A 13,965-nucleotide genomic window follows, 5' to 3' on the forward strand; every position below is an offset into this window, starting at 1 on the left:
GACTGTTTGCATAGTGCACATTTTAGACTGCTGGGCCTCACTTTAAGGGCAGGTCACCTCTTTGGACATAGGACTTTGAAAGGCACCAAGAGTGGGGTCCCTGTTGTGGGTTATCCTCTCAACAGGTGAAACAAATGCCACAAACAATTCATGCTGGCAACACCGACCTGAATTGCCAGCCTTGCATTAAGATGTTTTTGTTAATTCATTAGCCAATTGACATTTGTGCCCATTTAAAAATGCTGTGCACATGAGCAATGTGATATCAATGATACCATAAAAACTCACTGATACCATAAAAATAATCAAACATTGACAGTATATCGTACGTACATTATCACAATGTTCATTTTTCTGATTTTGTCGGGTTAGCGATAAAAGAGAAAAGAAGAATCTCTGAAGTGAAATGCTTAAGGTATTCTATATGTAAATGAATTGTTCACTAACCTCTTAAAATCTCATGGAACCTTCCAGACTTTCCTAGAACTACATTTTCCTCAGACCTGCTAGAATGTTCTCAGACAGGTGCTACTGGGTTGCTGTGAAAGAATACTTACTTCATTCTTAACAAATGGAGGGAGGATGCCAAAGATTGTTTTGGGCACCAACCTTATATAGTGATGGAGAATTTGTGGCTATCCAGATTGGACTGCAGCTCCTCTCCGTCCCAGCCAGCATGGCCAATAGTCAGGGATGATGGAGCTGCAGCCCAGAAACATATATAGGGCCACAACTAACCCCTTTACAACTTTTGTGACAAACTGATACATTAAATTATATGTTCAATTATCACAATTTATACGTTAAATGACCACAAATATTAATGATTCAACTGTCAATAAAGCCATATTTTGCATCATTGGTGTTTCAGTCCTCTTGCTTTAGATGGTTATTATTTGGCCATAGCTGTTTCTTAACTGTGGCTTCTGAAAACAATATCTGAAGTCCAAAGAAAACACACTTACAAAAGTGACAGATGTACTGATTTATTTTTGTTGGAGTAATTCTAGTCTGGACCATGTTTTGTCCAATCCCCAAGGAAGAGGCAGCGAGTCCTCCCCTTATTATTAGATTAATGAGAGTGTTATTGCCGGCTCAGAAAGATAAGGATTTGGGTTTATTCATTTAAATATTTGGCAGTAATTTTCGCTGTATTAGTCAGGACTATTGTTTAGCTTGTGAGGCCTCCATTTGTGTCACACTGATGCTCTTGGGAAAAGAATTTCTTAGGTTTCAAAAATAAGTTTAACTTATTTTTTTATAAATTTATAAGTTACTAGATTAAACACCTGCCTTGATAGAAAAACCTCAGTGTCCTGCATTTGCCTAGCTAGTCTTTATGCTACTTTTCCATTTTTTCTAATAAGGAGTTCTGTGTAATCTGAAAGCTGGCAGAAACAAAAGTCATTTCATTGCTTATTTCATGGAAACAGTCTAACATTCACTGCTATGCCAAAGCACTGTGGCAAATATTTGGTAGACACGCACAAATCAGTTATCTGCATTGTTGCCCATTTTTTGCTCCAAGAAAACACACTCGGCTCCCTTATCTTGCAGCTTGGAAACAAATGGATGAAACAAGCATGGAGTTCATAGAGGTCTTCACATTCATCTCTCATCTATGTGGTATGAACCATCAAATTGCCATATCAGACTGGCGTCCTTGTTACATTTCCGTAGACAAAGGTCTGTCTTTATGGCCTCAATGCACTTACCAGAAAGCACATGGACAATCATTCCATTCTGCACATGAACAGAAAACCAAACAATGTTAGGTTTGTCATCAACATTATTTCTCAGTCACCACTTTTACACATGTAATTTTGTCTCAGGATATTTCTATCCAATCCTATGTAAATTGATCTCAGAGCTGGGTGTATATTCATAAAAGAATGGTGAAGAAAATAAAACAGAATAAAATCACAATCAACAATAAAATCAACTGCTAAGCAGCTCCCACTCCAAACTATAATTACCATAACCCAAACAGCAGAGTAAACAGCCAGCTTTTTAACTTGGTGCCAAAAAGAATCCACCACCAGCACCTGCTATGGATATGCCTGAATTTTGCAAAAATTGAATTTGACACCAGATTTCTTATTTATTTACCACTTACCATGAAAACCCTATTCATAGGGTCACCATAAGTCAGAATTGACTTGAAGGCACTCCATTTCCATTTTTTTAATTTTTTTGTCTTTGAAGATCAGGTTTCTTTCTAACAGTTTTCTAAGGCCGAAGTGGATTTTTTTTTAAAAAAAAATCATTTTCAAAATATCAATATTAATATTTATATTTCCCTCAAAATATTGATATTAATACTGATATCTCCCCAAAATAGCAATATTAATATACTGATTAATATTGATATTAAGGAGGGACTTAATACTGGGAACGATCTATCGTCCCCCTGGTCAAAATGCTCAGGGAGACCTTGAGATGAGATATGAAATTGAGGAAGCATCCAAACTAGGAAATGTGGTAGTAATGGGTGACTTCAACTACCCAGACATAGACTGGCTGCATATGTGTTCCAGTCATGACAAAGAAGCAAAGTTTCTAGATATTCTAAATGACTATTCCCTAGACCAGTTGGTCATGGAACCGACCAGAGGGACGGCAACCCTGGACTTAATACTCAGTGGGGACCGGGACCTGGTGCAAGATGTAAGTGTTGTTGAACCGATTGGGAGCAGTGACCGCAGTGCTATTAAATTAAACATACATGTAACTGGCCAATTGCCAAGAAAATCCAACACGGTCACATTTGACTTCAAAAGAGGAAACTTCACAAAAATGAGATTGGTAAAAAGAAAGCTGAAAAACAAAGTCCAGAGGGTCACATCACTCGAAAATGCTTGGAAGTTGTTTAAAAACACTATATTAGAAGCTCAACTGGAGTGCATACTGCAGATCAGAAAAGGTACCGCCAGGGCCAAGAAGATGCCAGCATGGTTAACGAGCAAAGTCAAGGAAGCTCTTAGAGGCAAAAAGTCTTCCTTCAAAAAATGGAAGTCTTGTCCAAATGAAGAAAATAAAAAAGAACACAAACTCTGGCAAAAGAAATGCAAGAAGACAATAAGGGATGCTAAAAAAGAATTTGAGGAGCACATTGCTAAGAACATAAAAACCAACAACAAAAAATTCTATAAATACATTCAAAGCAGGAGACCATCTAGGGAGACAATTGGACCATTGGATGATAAGGGAGTCAAAGGTGTACTAAAGAACGATAAGGAGATTGCAGAGAAGCTAAATGAATTCTTTGCATCTGTCTTCACAGTGGAAGATATAGGGCAGATCCCTGAACCTGAACTAACATTTGCAGGAAGGGATTCTGAGGAACTGAGACAAATAGTGGTAACGAGAGAGGAAGTTCTAAGCTTAATGGACAATATAAAAACTGACAAATCACCGGGCCCGGATGGCATCCACCCGAGAGTTCTCAAAGAACTCAAAGGTGAAATTGCTGATCTGCTAACTAAAATATGTAACTTGTCCCTGAGGTCCTCCTCCGTGCCTGAGGACTGGAAAGTGGGAAATGTAACGCCAATCTTCAAAAAGGGATCCAGAGGGGATCCCGGAAATTACAGGCCAGTTAGCTTAACTTCTGTCCCTGGAAAACTGGTAGAAAGTATTATTAAAGCTAGATTAACTAAGCACATAGAAGAACAAGCCTTGCTGAAGCAGAGCCAGCATGGCTTCTGCAAGGGAAAGTCCTGTCTCAGTAACCTATTAGAATTCTTTGAGAGTGTCAACAAGCATATAGATAGAGGTGATCCAGTGGACATAGTGTACTTAGACTTTCAAAAAGCGTTTGACAAGGTACCTCACCAAAGGCTTCTGAGGAAGCTTAGCAGTCATGGAATAAGAGGAGAGGTCCTCTTGTGGATAAGAAATTGGTTAAGAAGCAGAAAGCAGAGAGTAGGAATCAACGGACAGTTCTCCCAATGGAGGGCTGTAGAAAGTGGAGTCCCTCAAGGATCGGTATTGGGACCTGTACTTTTCAACTTGTTCATTAATGACCTAGAATTAGGAGTGAGCAGTGAAGTGGCCAAGTTTGCTGATGACACTAAATTGTTCAGGGTTGTTAAAACAAAAAGGGATTGCGAAGAGCTCCAAAAAGACCTCTCCAAACTGAGTGAATGGGCAGAAAAATGGCAAATGCAATTCAATATAAACAAGTGTAAAATTATGCATATTGGAGCAAAAAATCTTAATTTCACATATATGCTCATGGGGTCTGAACTGGCGGTGACCGACCAGGAGAGAGACCTCGGGGTTGTAGTGGACAGCACGATGAAAATGTCGACCCAGTGTGCGGCAGCTGTTAAAAAGACAAATTCCATGCTAGCGATAATTAGGAAAGGTATTGAAAATAAAACAGCCAATATCATAATGCCATTGTATAAATCCATGGTGCGGCCGCGTTTGGAATACTGTGTGCAGTTCTGGTCGCCTCATCTCAAAAAGGATATTATAGAGTTGGAAAAGGTTCAGAAGAGGGCAACCAGAATGATCAAGGGGATGGAGCGACTTCCTTACGAGGAAAGGTTGCAGCATTTGGGGCTTTTTAGTTTAGAGAAAAGGCGGGTCAGAGGAGACATGATAGAAGTGTATAAAATTATGCATGGCATTGAGAAAGTGGATAGAGAAAAGTTCTCCCTCTCTCATAATACTAGAACTCGTGGACATTCAAAGAAGCTGAATGTTGGAAGATTCAGGACAGACAAAAGGAAGTACTTCTTTACTCAGCGCATAGTTAAACTATGGAATTTGCTCCCACAAGATGCAGTCATGGCCACCAGCTTGGACGGCTTTAAAAGAAGATTAGACAAATTCATGGAGGACAGGGCTATCAATGGCTACTAGCCATGATGGCTGTGCTCTGCCACCCTAGTCAGAGGCAGCATGCTTCTGAAAACCAGTTGCCGGAAGCCTCAGGAGGGGAGAGTGTTCTTGCACTCGGGTCCTGCTTGCGGGCTTCCCCCAGGCACCTGGTTGGCCACAGTGAGAACAGGATGCTGGACTAGATGGGCCACTGGCCTGATCCAGCAGGCTCTTCTTATGTTCTTATGTTCTTATGATATTTAATTTAAAATATCATTTTTTAAAAAACTATGAAAATTGAAAAAAAATAAAATATAGATATCAATATCAATATTTTTGAAAAACATGAATCAGTATTTATAGCAAATAAGGAACACTGATCCCTGACGAAGCAGTACCAGAAGGAAGTTCAACAGAGCAAAAATTGAACCAGCACCAAAATGCAGATCCCATCCCTAGCACCTGCCAAGCCTCTGAGGAAGAGGGGCTTCCCTAACAGGGGTGCTATGGTAGAAGAAGTCCTTGATTGTACACCTACGTAACATATAGCTCTCAAAGAGGGGATGTGGAAGAGTGTCTACCCCTGGCAGAACTTAATACTTGGGCACAGTGAGGGCAAAGGTACTTCCTGAAGCATTTAGGTCTCAAGTCATTTAGGGTCTTGTAAGTTATTCATCACACCTTGAAACCACACTTCAAAAGTCCTGAGCTTCTCCAACTAAAGACCAAGCAAGGTGTGTGATATTAGCAATGTTAATTGTGTGAATGCAATGGCTGTGTACTTGTTTGGGGTTGGTATTGTGTTGGCCTGACCCAACTGGGTTACCACTTGCCCTGTGGCCCCCAACTCTCCCCTAAACAGGAGACAGTCACAACCCAGCTGTGTCATTTAATACTTCACTGTTGTTCGTCCTGTCACCCCCTAGCTACTGCTGTCTGAGGCTGCTGTCTGCCTAATGGTAGAGCCAGTTCTGTTGAGGTTACAGAGAATGATTCTTGCTTAGTTTCTCCCTCACATGCTACTTTTCAATGTAATTTTTTTAATATATAAAGATTTTTTAAAATATATATAAAGGAGCATTCACAATGTGAGCCTGTATACGCAGAAACAGGTTTACCACCTCAGTAAGAACTAGGCCACAGATATCCCAAAACAGCCTGTCATAAGATGGTATGCACTGCATATATTATGGTCAGTTTTCTGAAGCTATCTTAGAAGCAGAAATATTAAGATGATTCAGTTCCAGGGCTGGACCTTGAATCTTTCAAAAAGTTTGTTCTGTTTTTAAATTTGTGTGTGTGTGTTTTAATTTGTATGCTTTATTGTGTTTTGAAGTTTTGTGAGCCACCTTGGGAATTTTATGGAATCTCTCCATTAAATAAATGAATTCTCACTTTTCTGTTGTACACCGCCCAGAGAGCTATTGCTAGTCGGGCGGTATAAAAATCTAATAAATAAATAAATAAATAATAAATCACTCCCCAAACTTTTTTTTCTTAGGGCAGCTTCTCTTATTTTTTTTTCATATTCAGAAACAGATACCTAAAGTACACTGCATCATTTCTTAAGTGCCTGCACACAAAATCTATTTTTTGCCACATTTCCTTTAAAATATTGGGAAAGGCTTGGATCTTGAATTTCAACTATTTTAAAGGAAAGAGCAATAAATAACACACGAGTATGCAATTCACACAAGACTTGAGTCACATTTCTTTTTTCTGATATTGCCAGAGTACCAAATATGTGTAAGAAATGGCTCTTAGTGGATTTGCAGCAGCTTGTAGTGGCTCAGACTGTTTCACAGCTGATTGGTTGATGTGGTCAAGCCATACACCCCATCATTCCTCTCACAGGGCATATGCTCATACCTATTCAAACATCAGATAGAAAAAGGCCATCCCAGTCTTGATCTGTTCAGCATATTTTGTCTAGTTTGGGACAGATTGCTTATGAGCAAGGTATGATTAGATTGTGGCATAAAAGCACATGTGTTTGTAAACATCCAGGCGCCTTGACCCATCACCTTTAACTCTTAAGCTATTTTTGCTAGTCTAGCCTTGGGGCACCCTTGCCACATACCTCTCTCATATCCCAGTGTTGTGAGCTGTTTTCCACCTCTTTTGTACAGTCTTGAAGGACAACTTTTTCATGTTCAACATCAAAACAAAGCTGCAGCATGGAACCAAACCAGATTTCCTTCATGCCATTGTATTCAAAGTGCTAAGGAAACAAAAGAACAAACTTAGCTGGAGAAAGCAGGGGGAGAGAGCTAAAGACTTCATTTCCTGCTTGTGCTTGCTAAATAAATACCAGAGGAAAGAAGGAAACAGGGACAGTGCCAGAGGGGGGACAAGCACACCCAAACCAAGGAGCTCACCCCCCACTTGCCTCCCCGTTACAGGACAAATGTCATTGCTTGAAACAAAGCCACTTTTCACATATGCAAGTGCATTCATATATGGTAATCTCTATAGCTCTTCTACAGTTCAGCTGCAGCTTGTGACTGAGCCAACAAAGGCTATGCATTTTGCAGCTGCTGACATACTCTTCAAGATGCCAACAGATCAGTGGCAATCCACTGAGGGGAGACGGAAGCACCTGACTTGCAGGAGAAAGAAGTCACTGAGGAGGTGTGGACAGCTGCATTGCTCGGGGTGCGGCTAGAGCCCCTGTTGTTTTTTTCTCGAGCTTCCCCCCACTCCCATGCCAGGCAGGCTAGGAATTGCTTGCTGCTTTGTTATGCAATGACAGCTCCCACTTCTTTGATCACCTGGCTCCAGGGCCGTGATTATCCATTAGGCTTAGTAGGCTGAAGCCTAGGGGCCTGGAGCTCTTGGAGGCCCACAATCTGCGGAAGCAGGACAGGAGCCGCAGATCGTGGGACAAAAGCTTCCGAACCGCCCGCCGCCACCCTGCTTCACTTACCTTTTTCTCTCCTGTTTTTTGCAGTTTGCCATCAATCAAGATGGCAAACCTGCACGCGCAGTGCGCGCAGCCACAAAGAAAGCAGAAAGGTAGGTGAAGTGGGGGGCATGGGATGGGATGGTGGGCGGCTCAAAATCAGCCTAGGGGCCCTCCTCAGCTTAATCTGGCCCTGCCTGGCTCAGAGAGTGGGATCACTCCTTTAATCCCAATTTCTCAATCTCTGTTGCCTTTATGGTGTAAACCTCCTATGCATATTTATTCTTCAGGGTTAGGAGGAATAGAATTGTAGCCTTAGATACTAGGCTGAATGTTATCTGGAGTGAGACATAGCTAATCCTATATATAAGGAAGAAACATTACATTTTAATGTTGGTTGTATTTGTCTTAGTGGAATGTGGCTTGGCTTGGGAGATGTGAATGTGACAATGGGAGGGAGGTATAAAGAGCCGTTCCTGGGCTTAAAAATTTGCTACATCACAAGGTTAGCCCTATATGCATCTTAAGGAAAGGAGCTTGGAGGTGGCAGAATGAAAAACCTGTGGTGACCCTTGGGGAGCAGACTAGAGGCCAATGGCTTGAAGCATCGCGCTCCTCAGTTGCAGAAAGATCCAGTCTAGACTAGGAGCCCTGCATCTATTCATCTGCACTGCACAACATGTACATACTGAAAGGCATCCTATTAGTAAAAGCAAGGCTTCCATAGTCACCATCTCACACACATGCACGCATGGATGTGTGCACGCACGCACACACACAGTTTTGAGGCCACTAATGTGTCCAAAATTGAGACATAAATGAAATATTGGTGCAAACAGTAATTCTATTGCTTCATTTTTAGAAGATATTAACTAGTCCACACATAAAAATAGCTGCATGAATATCTTCTAAAAACGAAGCAACAGAATTACTTTGTCCCCATATTGAAAGGGCAATATGATGTAATGGTTAGACAAGTGTTGGACTTAGTCCAGGGCTCATGTATGCTCAGTCACAAAGCTTTCAAGGTGACCTTGTCCCAGCCACCGACTCACAGCATAGCCTACCTTGGAGAATTGTTGTTGTGAGGAAGTCTCACTTAAGGAAGGGAGGGATAAAATGAAATGGGGCTCAATACCAGATCCTCTTAGAAGCTAACAACACCGCTGGATATGGGCAGTAGCATGCAGGAGTGAGAAGAGGGAGAAGAGTGCTGAAGAAGCCTCAAGGGGAAGGAGACAGGAGCAACTAACTAAGAAGTTGGAAAAAGCTAAGAGAGCTGCTGGCTTTTGAGAGATGTGGGTATAGAGGACTGCAAGAGACTCACCCAAAAAGGAAAACCTTGAGCTAGGAAAAAAGAGAAGAGGCTGCTAAAGATTGTAGAAGAGCAAAAGGTCACTCAAGGTTGCCCCAGTGAAGAAGTCTTGTCAGATTCATTTTTCCCATGTGGGGGTCCCTCCCTCAGTGTATGTTTGTTGAGACTAAGAAGTTGGTGTGTTGTCATAGGGCCTCTTAATAAAGAGGCCTGTTCAATACCAGAGAGTCTCCAGTGTGCTGCCTGGACAGCAGGATCATGAATGCAACACGAGAAGATTAGGTAACACCTCCTCCCCTACCTTTCACACTGTCAGAGACACTACAGCCGGTTTGGGTGTCCACTTAATAGGACCAGGCTATAGGAATTTGCCGTCTATCAAAGCTCTCCATGCCTCACTTGGAACCTAAGCCTAACCCAGAACCTAAACCTAACCTGGAGCCTATCCCTAACCTGGGACCAAACCCTAATCCTAGCCCAGAACCTAATCCTAAACCTAACCTGGAACCAAGTCTGAGTGTGGAACCAAACCCTAACCTGGAGCCTAACCCTAACTCTAACCTGAAACCAAACCTTAACCCTTGATTACCTGGTTGATAGTGTCACTGCAAGGTGATAACGTAACAGGGCCTCCAGCAGCATCCTGTTGAGACTTGTACTCGACACAAAGTCCAACCCCAGTATTGTACAGCTGTAAATAAATATTGATACTGGAATAAAGCAAAAACTATGAGTTAAAAAGAAATTTAATTCCCTTTTCCTTTTATCTTGTTTTTTTGCTTGTGTATCTCTTTTACAGTCCACATATATATGCACATTATAAATAAGCCTCATTGACTTCAATGCAATGCAATCCAATACATGTCTACTCAGAAGTAAGCTCCAGTGGATTCACAGGGACTTACTCCCAGGTAAGTGTGTATTGGATTGCAGCCTTAGTCTCCAATTTTACTTGGGTACTAACCCAAGAGCACCACTGAATTCAGGGGGCTTACCTTGGAAGAGACATGCATAGAATTAACTGAGCAAATTTTGCTCATTGCCTTCATTTGTTTACCCACTCTTTGATTGAAGGCACTATACCAATTCTTTGCAATACCTGTAATTTAATAATTTCTAGATAAAAGTATACACTAGGAAGGCATAGATCATATGACAACATAAAGAATTGCTCCAACATAGTATGGGAGATGCATAGTTGAGAGGACATGTGGTGGTAGGGGGCAGCAGTAACAGCAGGGCCCTTCATGCTTCTAGTTGCAAGAGGTGGAATGGTGCTCTGGGTGTGAGAGACAGAAATAGTGGGGGGTTTCAGTATATGGACAGAGTGGCTGAAACAGCAACAGTCACAAAAGGAGATGTATTTATTTAAGTATTGATAAACCACACTTTTCATATGACAGTAAACCCAGCAAGACCAACACTGGACAAGTCTCATCACTCAAGCATCAGCGAGATCCTTGTTCTCTCACTCTGTGGCTGCATACATTCCATATATTTAAAGGCCATGGCTTCCCCCCCAAAATCCTGGAGGTTGTGGTTTACCTTTCACAGAGCTACAATTCCAAGCACCCTTAATAACCTACAATTCCCAGGACTCTTGGGGAAAAGTCATGGGCTTTAAGTGTGTGATGTGTACACAGCCTACGAGTGTGAGAGGGCCCAAATGTGTCGTGTCCCCATGTGCATGTGAGTCTCTTGTGTGATATGTATAAAATGTGTTGCTTTTACAGAATATATTACACAATGTAACCTTGCATAGATCTCAGTTAATTGCCAGAAAAGGGTAAAAGAAATATAGCTAAGTAGGGCAAGAAGAGACAAACTAGAATAGATACTAATACCAGGAAACAGGTGCAGCATAGACAGTTTGTGGTTAAGTTCTGCTCTGTCTGTTGATACAGGAGGGGGATACTAGGAGGGAGGGAGATATACCATATATGGGTAATAATAAATATGAGTATGGGGGAGCTAAAATATGAGTAGTGGGAGATGTAAACAGAGGCGGGACCTCCTGTGACATGAATAGGCGGCACGGATAGGCTGTAAACCCTGAAGTACTCGACCAATGAGGAAACAGGGGAGGGAACGAAGCGTCGGGCTATAGGATAAAAGAACTGTACCAATGTCACTTAGGTGTGCCTACCTTGTGGACACCCGCTCTTGCAAGAACGTTTAATAAAGCTTAAGTTACTGCTTCACTGATGGTTTAATTGTGGGTCTCTTAAAGAACCGTTGTTTCTCACAGATGGGGGCTCGTCTGGGATGAAGTCTTTGGAGAGACCGATAGTCCCAGTTACCCTGTAGGAAGGCGCGCCCTGTTGCCTTTGTCAACAGTCTTGTGGGGTGTAAAAGGACGGTCCGGTTCTTCAACTGACAAAAAGTCCCAGGACCCAATTTAATAGATGAGATATTGTGAACCAGAGGAAGGTCCTGGGAGTTAAAGGTCTCTTGGGACGGTAGGCATGCGTGAAATTGACCAGGCAACTCCGTGTACGGACCAAGGTAAGAAAGACACAGGAATTTGTGTGAGTATTAGTTTGGTGGTCGGGATGACCGGGTGGTCGGGATAAATCAAGGTAGGAACGTTTTTGGGGTTGAGGATTCCCCCCAAAATAGGTCTGTATACCTTGGTGGATGAGAGGGGTGAAACTCCCTTCTGGAATCCCAGGGAGTGGCGCACCTGGGGAGATACATATCACTGGGTAATCAAGATAGGAAAAGAATTTACCTATCTTGGTGGATGAAGGGGGTGACCACCCCAGATACGTATGTGCTTGGTGGGAGTTTGTGTGAATTTTGTCAGATCTGAATGAGAGTGATTGAGACGTGTTGTAAACACGAAGCGAGTGTGGAGTCCGGATACACGGTTCCGTTTATTCCACGAGGAATACGGCTGGAGAAGGACGAAGCAAATGAAAAGATTGAGAGGAGGTCTGACTTAAGAATACCCTGACAAAATGGGAAATAAAAATTCAAGGAAATTTGATGTTCAAAATAAAGAAACTACAACAAAGGATATTAATATACTGTCATGCCAGCCTGTTCACCTAACTCGGGCCTACAGATAAAATGGCTATTCCCTTAACCATCTTCCTTGTTAGCCTGACAGTAAATAGTTAAATCTTATATATATATATATATATATATATATATATATATATATATATATATATATATATATATATATATTTTCCCATCCCGGTGACCTGGCAATTTTACAGCCCAGCTGTATCAGCTTCCATCAATTTTGCACCTTCTTATCAGTAGAGGGGCCTTGTTCCGTCAAGGCCGTAAAACTCCTTGTGCTTGTTATGGGAAACTGAGAAGAGGCGCCAGGTGCTGTGGGAACATCATTTTGTCATCTTTTTGATGAAAATGTTAATTGGGTAATTGTCTCCGGCTGGGGGGGGGAATTTTCCCCATAAGAGGAGGCTTCGAACTCTGGGCCGTTGTTCCACTCGTGGGCACCACCTTACTTATGGTGATGCTCTGTTGTGGGTCCATTGTAGATCCTGACTGGCAGTTCCCTGAGGGGAAGAACGCTAACTCCTAGGAGATCCTAAGCTCTTGTAAGTATAGCTAAGGCAGATAGCTTTGTTATTTTGATTTGTGCCAAGAAACCTTCTTTATTTCTTTTTGTTGCATACCTTGCCCTTTGGGTGTATGGTTTCAGGATTTGATTTGCTGCTCAAAATTATTTGTATGTACCTTTTTACTTTTTGTACCCTCTATTCCTTTCCTTATTTTCTTTTTTAATAAACTTTAATTATTTTAAATCAACGTGTGTTTATTCCAGAGAAAGGGGTCAGTTCCTAAATTCAGTCCTTGCCATTTGACCATACTACCGTGTACTAAAGGAACGTTTTCGCCTAAGACCTCAGAAGGGGCCAGGAGGATATCTAGCCTCTGGTCCTGAGAGGCTCAGGTGTTCAGTGGGCTCTGGGGATCCCTTTGCCCCAGAGTAGTTAACCAATAGAAGGGTAGTGGCAGTACTACCGTGCAGGGTTGGTGTTGGCATACACAACCTTAGCAGACCAGGATTGCTAGGATCAATTGCCCAAGGTGGGGGATTGATTCCTGGGACAGTAAAAGCAGGAGGAGTGGAACTCCCTGCTTTCACTACATGTTGGCAGTGTATGGGATCGAAAAAGGACTGAACCTATCGCTGGGTAAACATATTCTTAAAAAGGTACAATTTGGAAAAATTGAAATTGTTTAAGGTTCTGGCACAAAGGTTTATTGTTTTGGAAAGTCAGGATGGCTACAAGATCTAAGCAAAAGAAGGCATTAGATCAGATTACTGCTGAAAGTAGCGATGAGGAACAAACATACGTGTTACCGCAAAGTGATTTTGACGCAGCAGGAGGCAGCGCGGAGGGGCCGCCGGTACAAAAGGTTACTCCGGAGGGAGAGCTAACACCGTCACCCGTACAGAGTCGACGGAGTATGGAGAGTCAAGCCAGCCAGAGTGGGGGTGTGCCACCCATGGATATGTGGGCTGAAATGCATAGCTTCTTCTTGAAACAAATGGCCCTTATGACTACTCTTGTACAACAGCAACAAGCTTATGCCCCACCGATACAGGGACTGAGGTCTGGCAGAGTATGTTTGGGGGGAGCAGATCCAGCAGATTTTCCATTTTATCAAGCGGGAGAGGATATTTCAGAATTCTTTTTAATCTTTGAGCAAGCATGTTTGGACCAGTCATTAGAGAAAAAATACTGGATGAAAATCTTACGTACCCAAGGGAAAGGGGAACTAAGAAGTTTAATGTGCAAACTCCCTCGGGAGTTAGCCGACGATTATGAGAACTTTGTAAAGTTGGCAACTGCGCAATTTGCTCTATCTACTAGGGCGTGTTACCAAAAGTTTGAGACTTTACAAAAAAAGCCAAAGGAGACGTTCTCAGCATTAA

The 13,965-nt window shown here is 42.1% G+C and overlaps 1 protein-coding gene across 1 annotated transcript in view; it reads right to left on the minus strand.

Annotated features, from left to right (window-relative positions):
• Positions 1-840: 840 nt before the first annotated feature.
• GALNT15 (polypeptide N-acetylgalactosaminyltransferase 15) overlaps positions 841-13,965 on the minus strand; it is a 64,276-nt gene continuing 51,151 nt past the window's right edge. The window contains exons 8-10 of the mRNA XM_061586172.1: positions 9,637-9,738; positions 6,911-7,051; positions 841-1,743 (exon numbers count right to left, since the gene is read on the minus strand). Of these exons, the coding sequence (XP_061442156.1) occupies positions 1,609-1,743; positions 6,911-7,051; positions 9,637-9,738 (378 nt within the window). The 3' untranslated portion in view covers positions 841-1,608. The remainder of the gene's footprint in view (positions 1,744-6,910; positions 7,052-9,636; positions 9,739-13,965) is intronic.

This window comes from Rhineura floridana, chromosome 10 (genome assembly GCF_030035675.1).
Source record: "Rhineura floridana isolate rRhiFlo1 chromosome 10, rRhiFlo1.hap2, whole genome shotgun sequence".
Classification (NCBI taxonomy): Eukaryota; Metazoa; Chordata; class Lepidosauria; order Squamata; family Rhineuridae; genus Rhineura; species Rhineura floridana.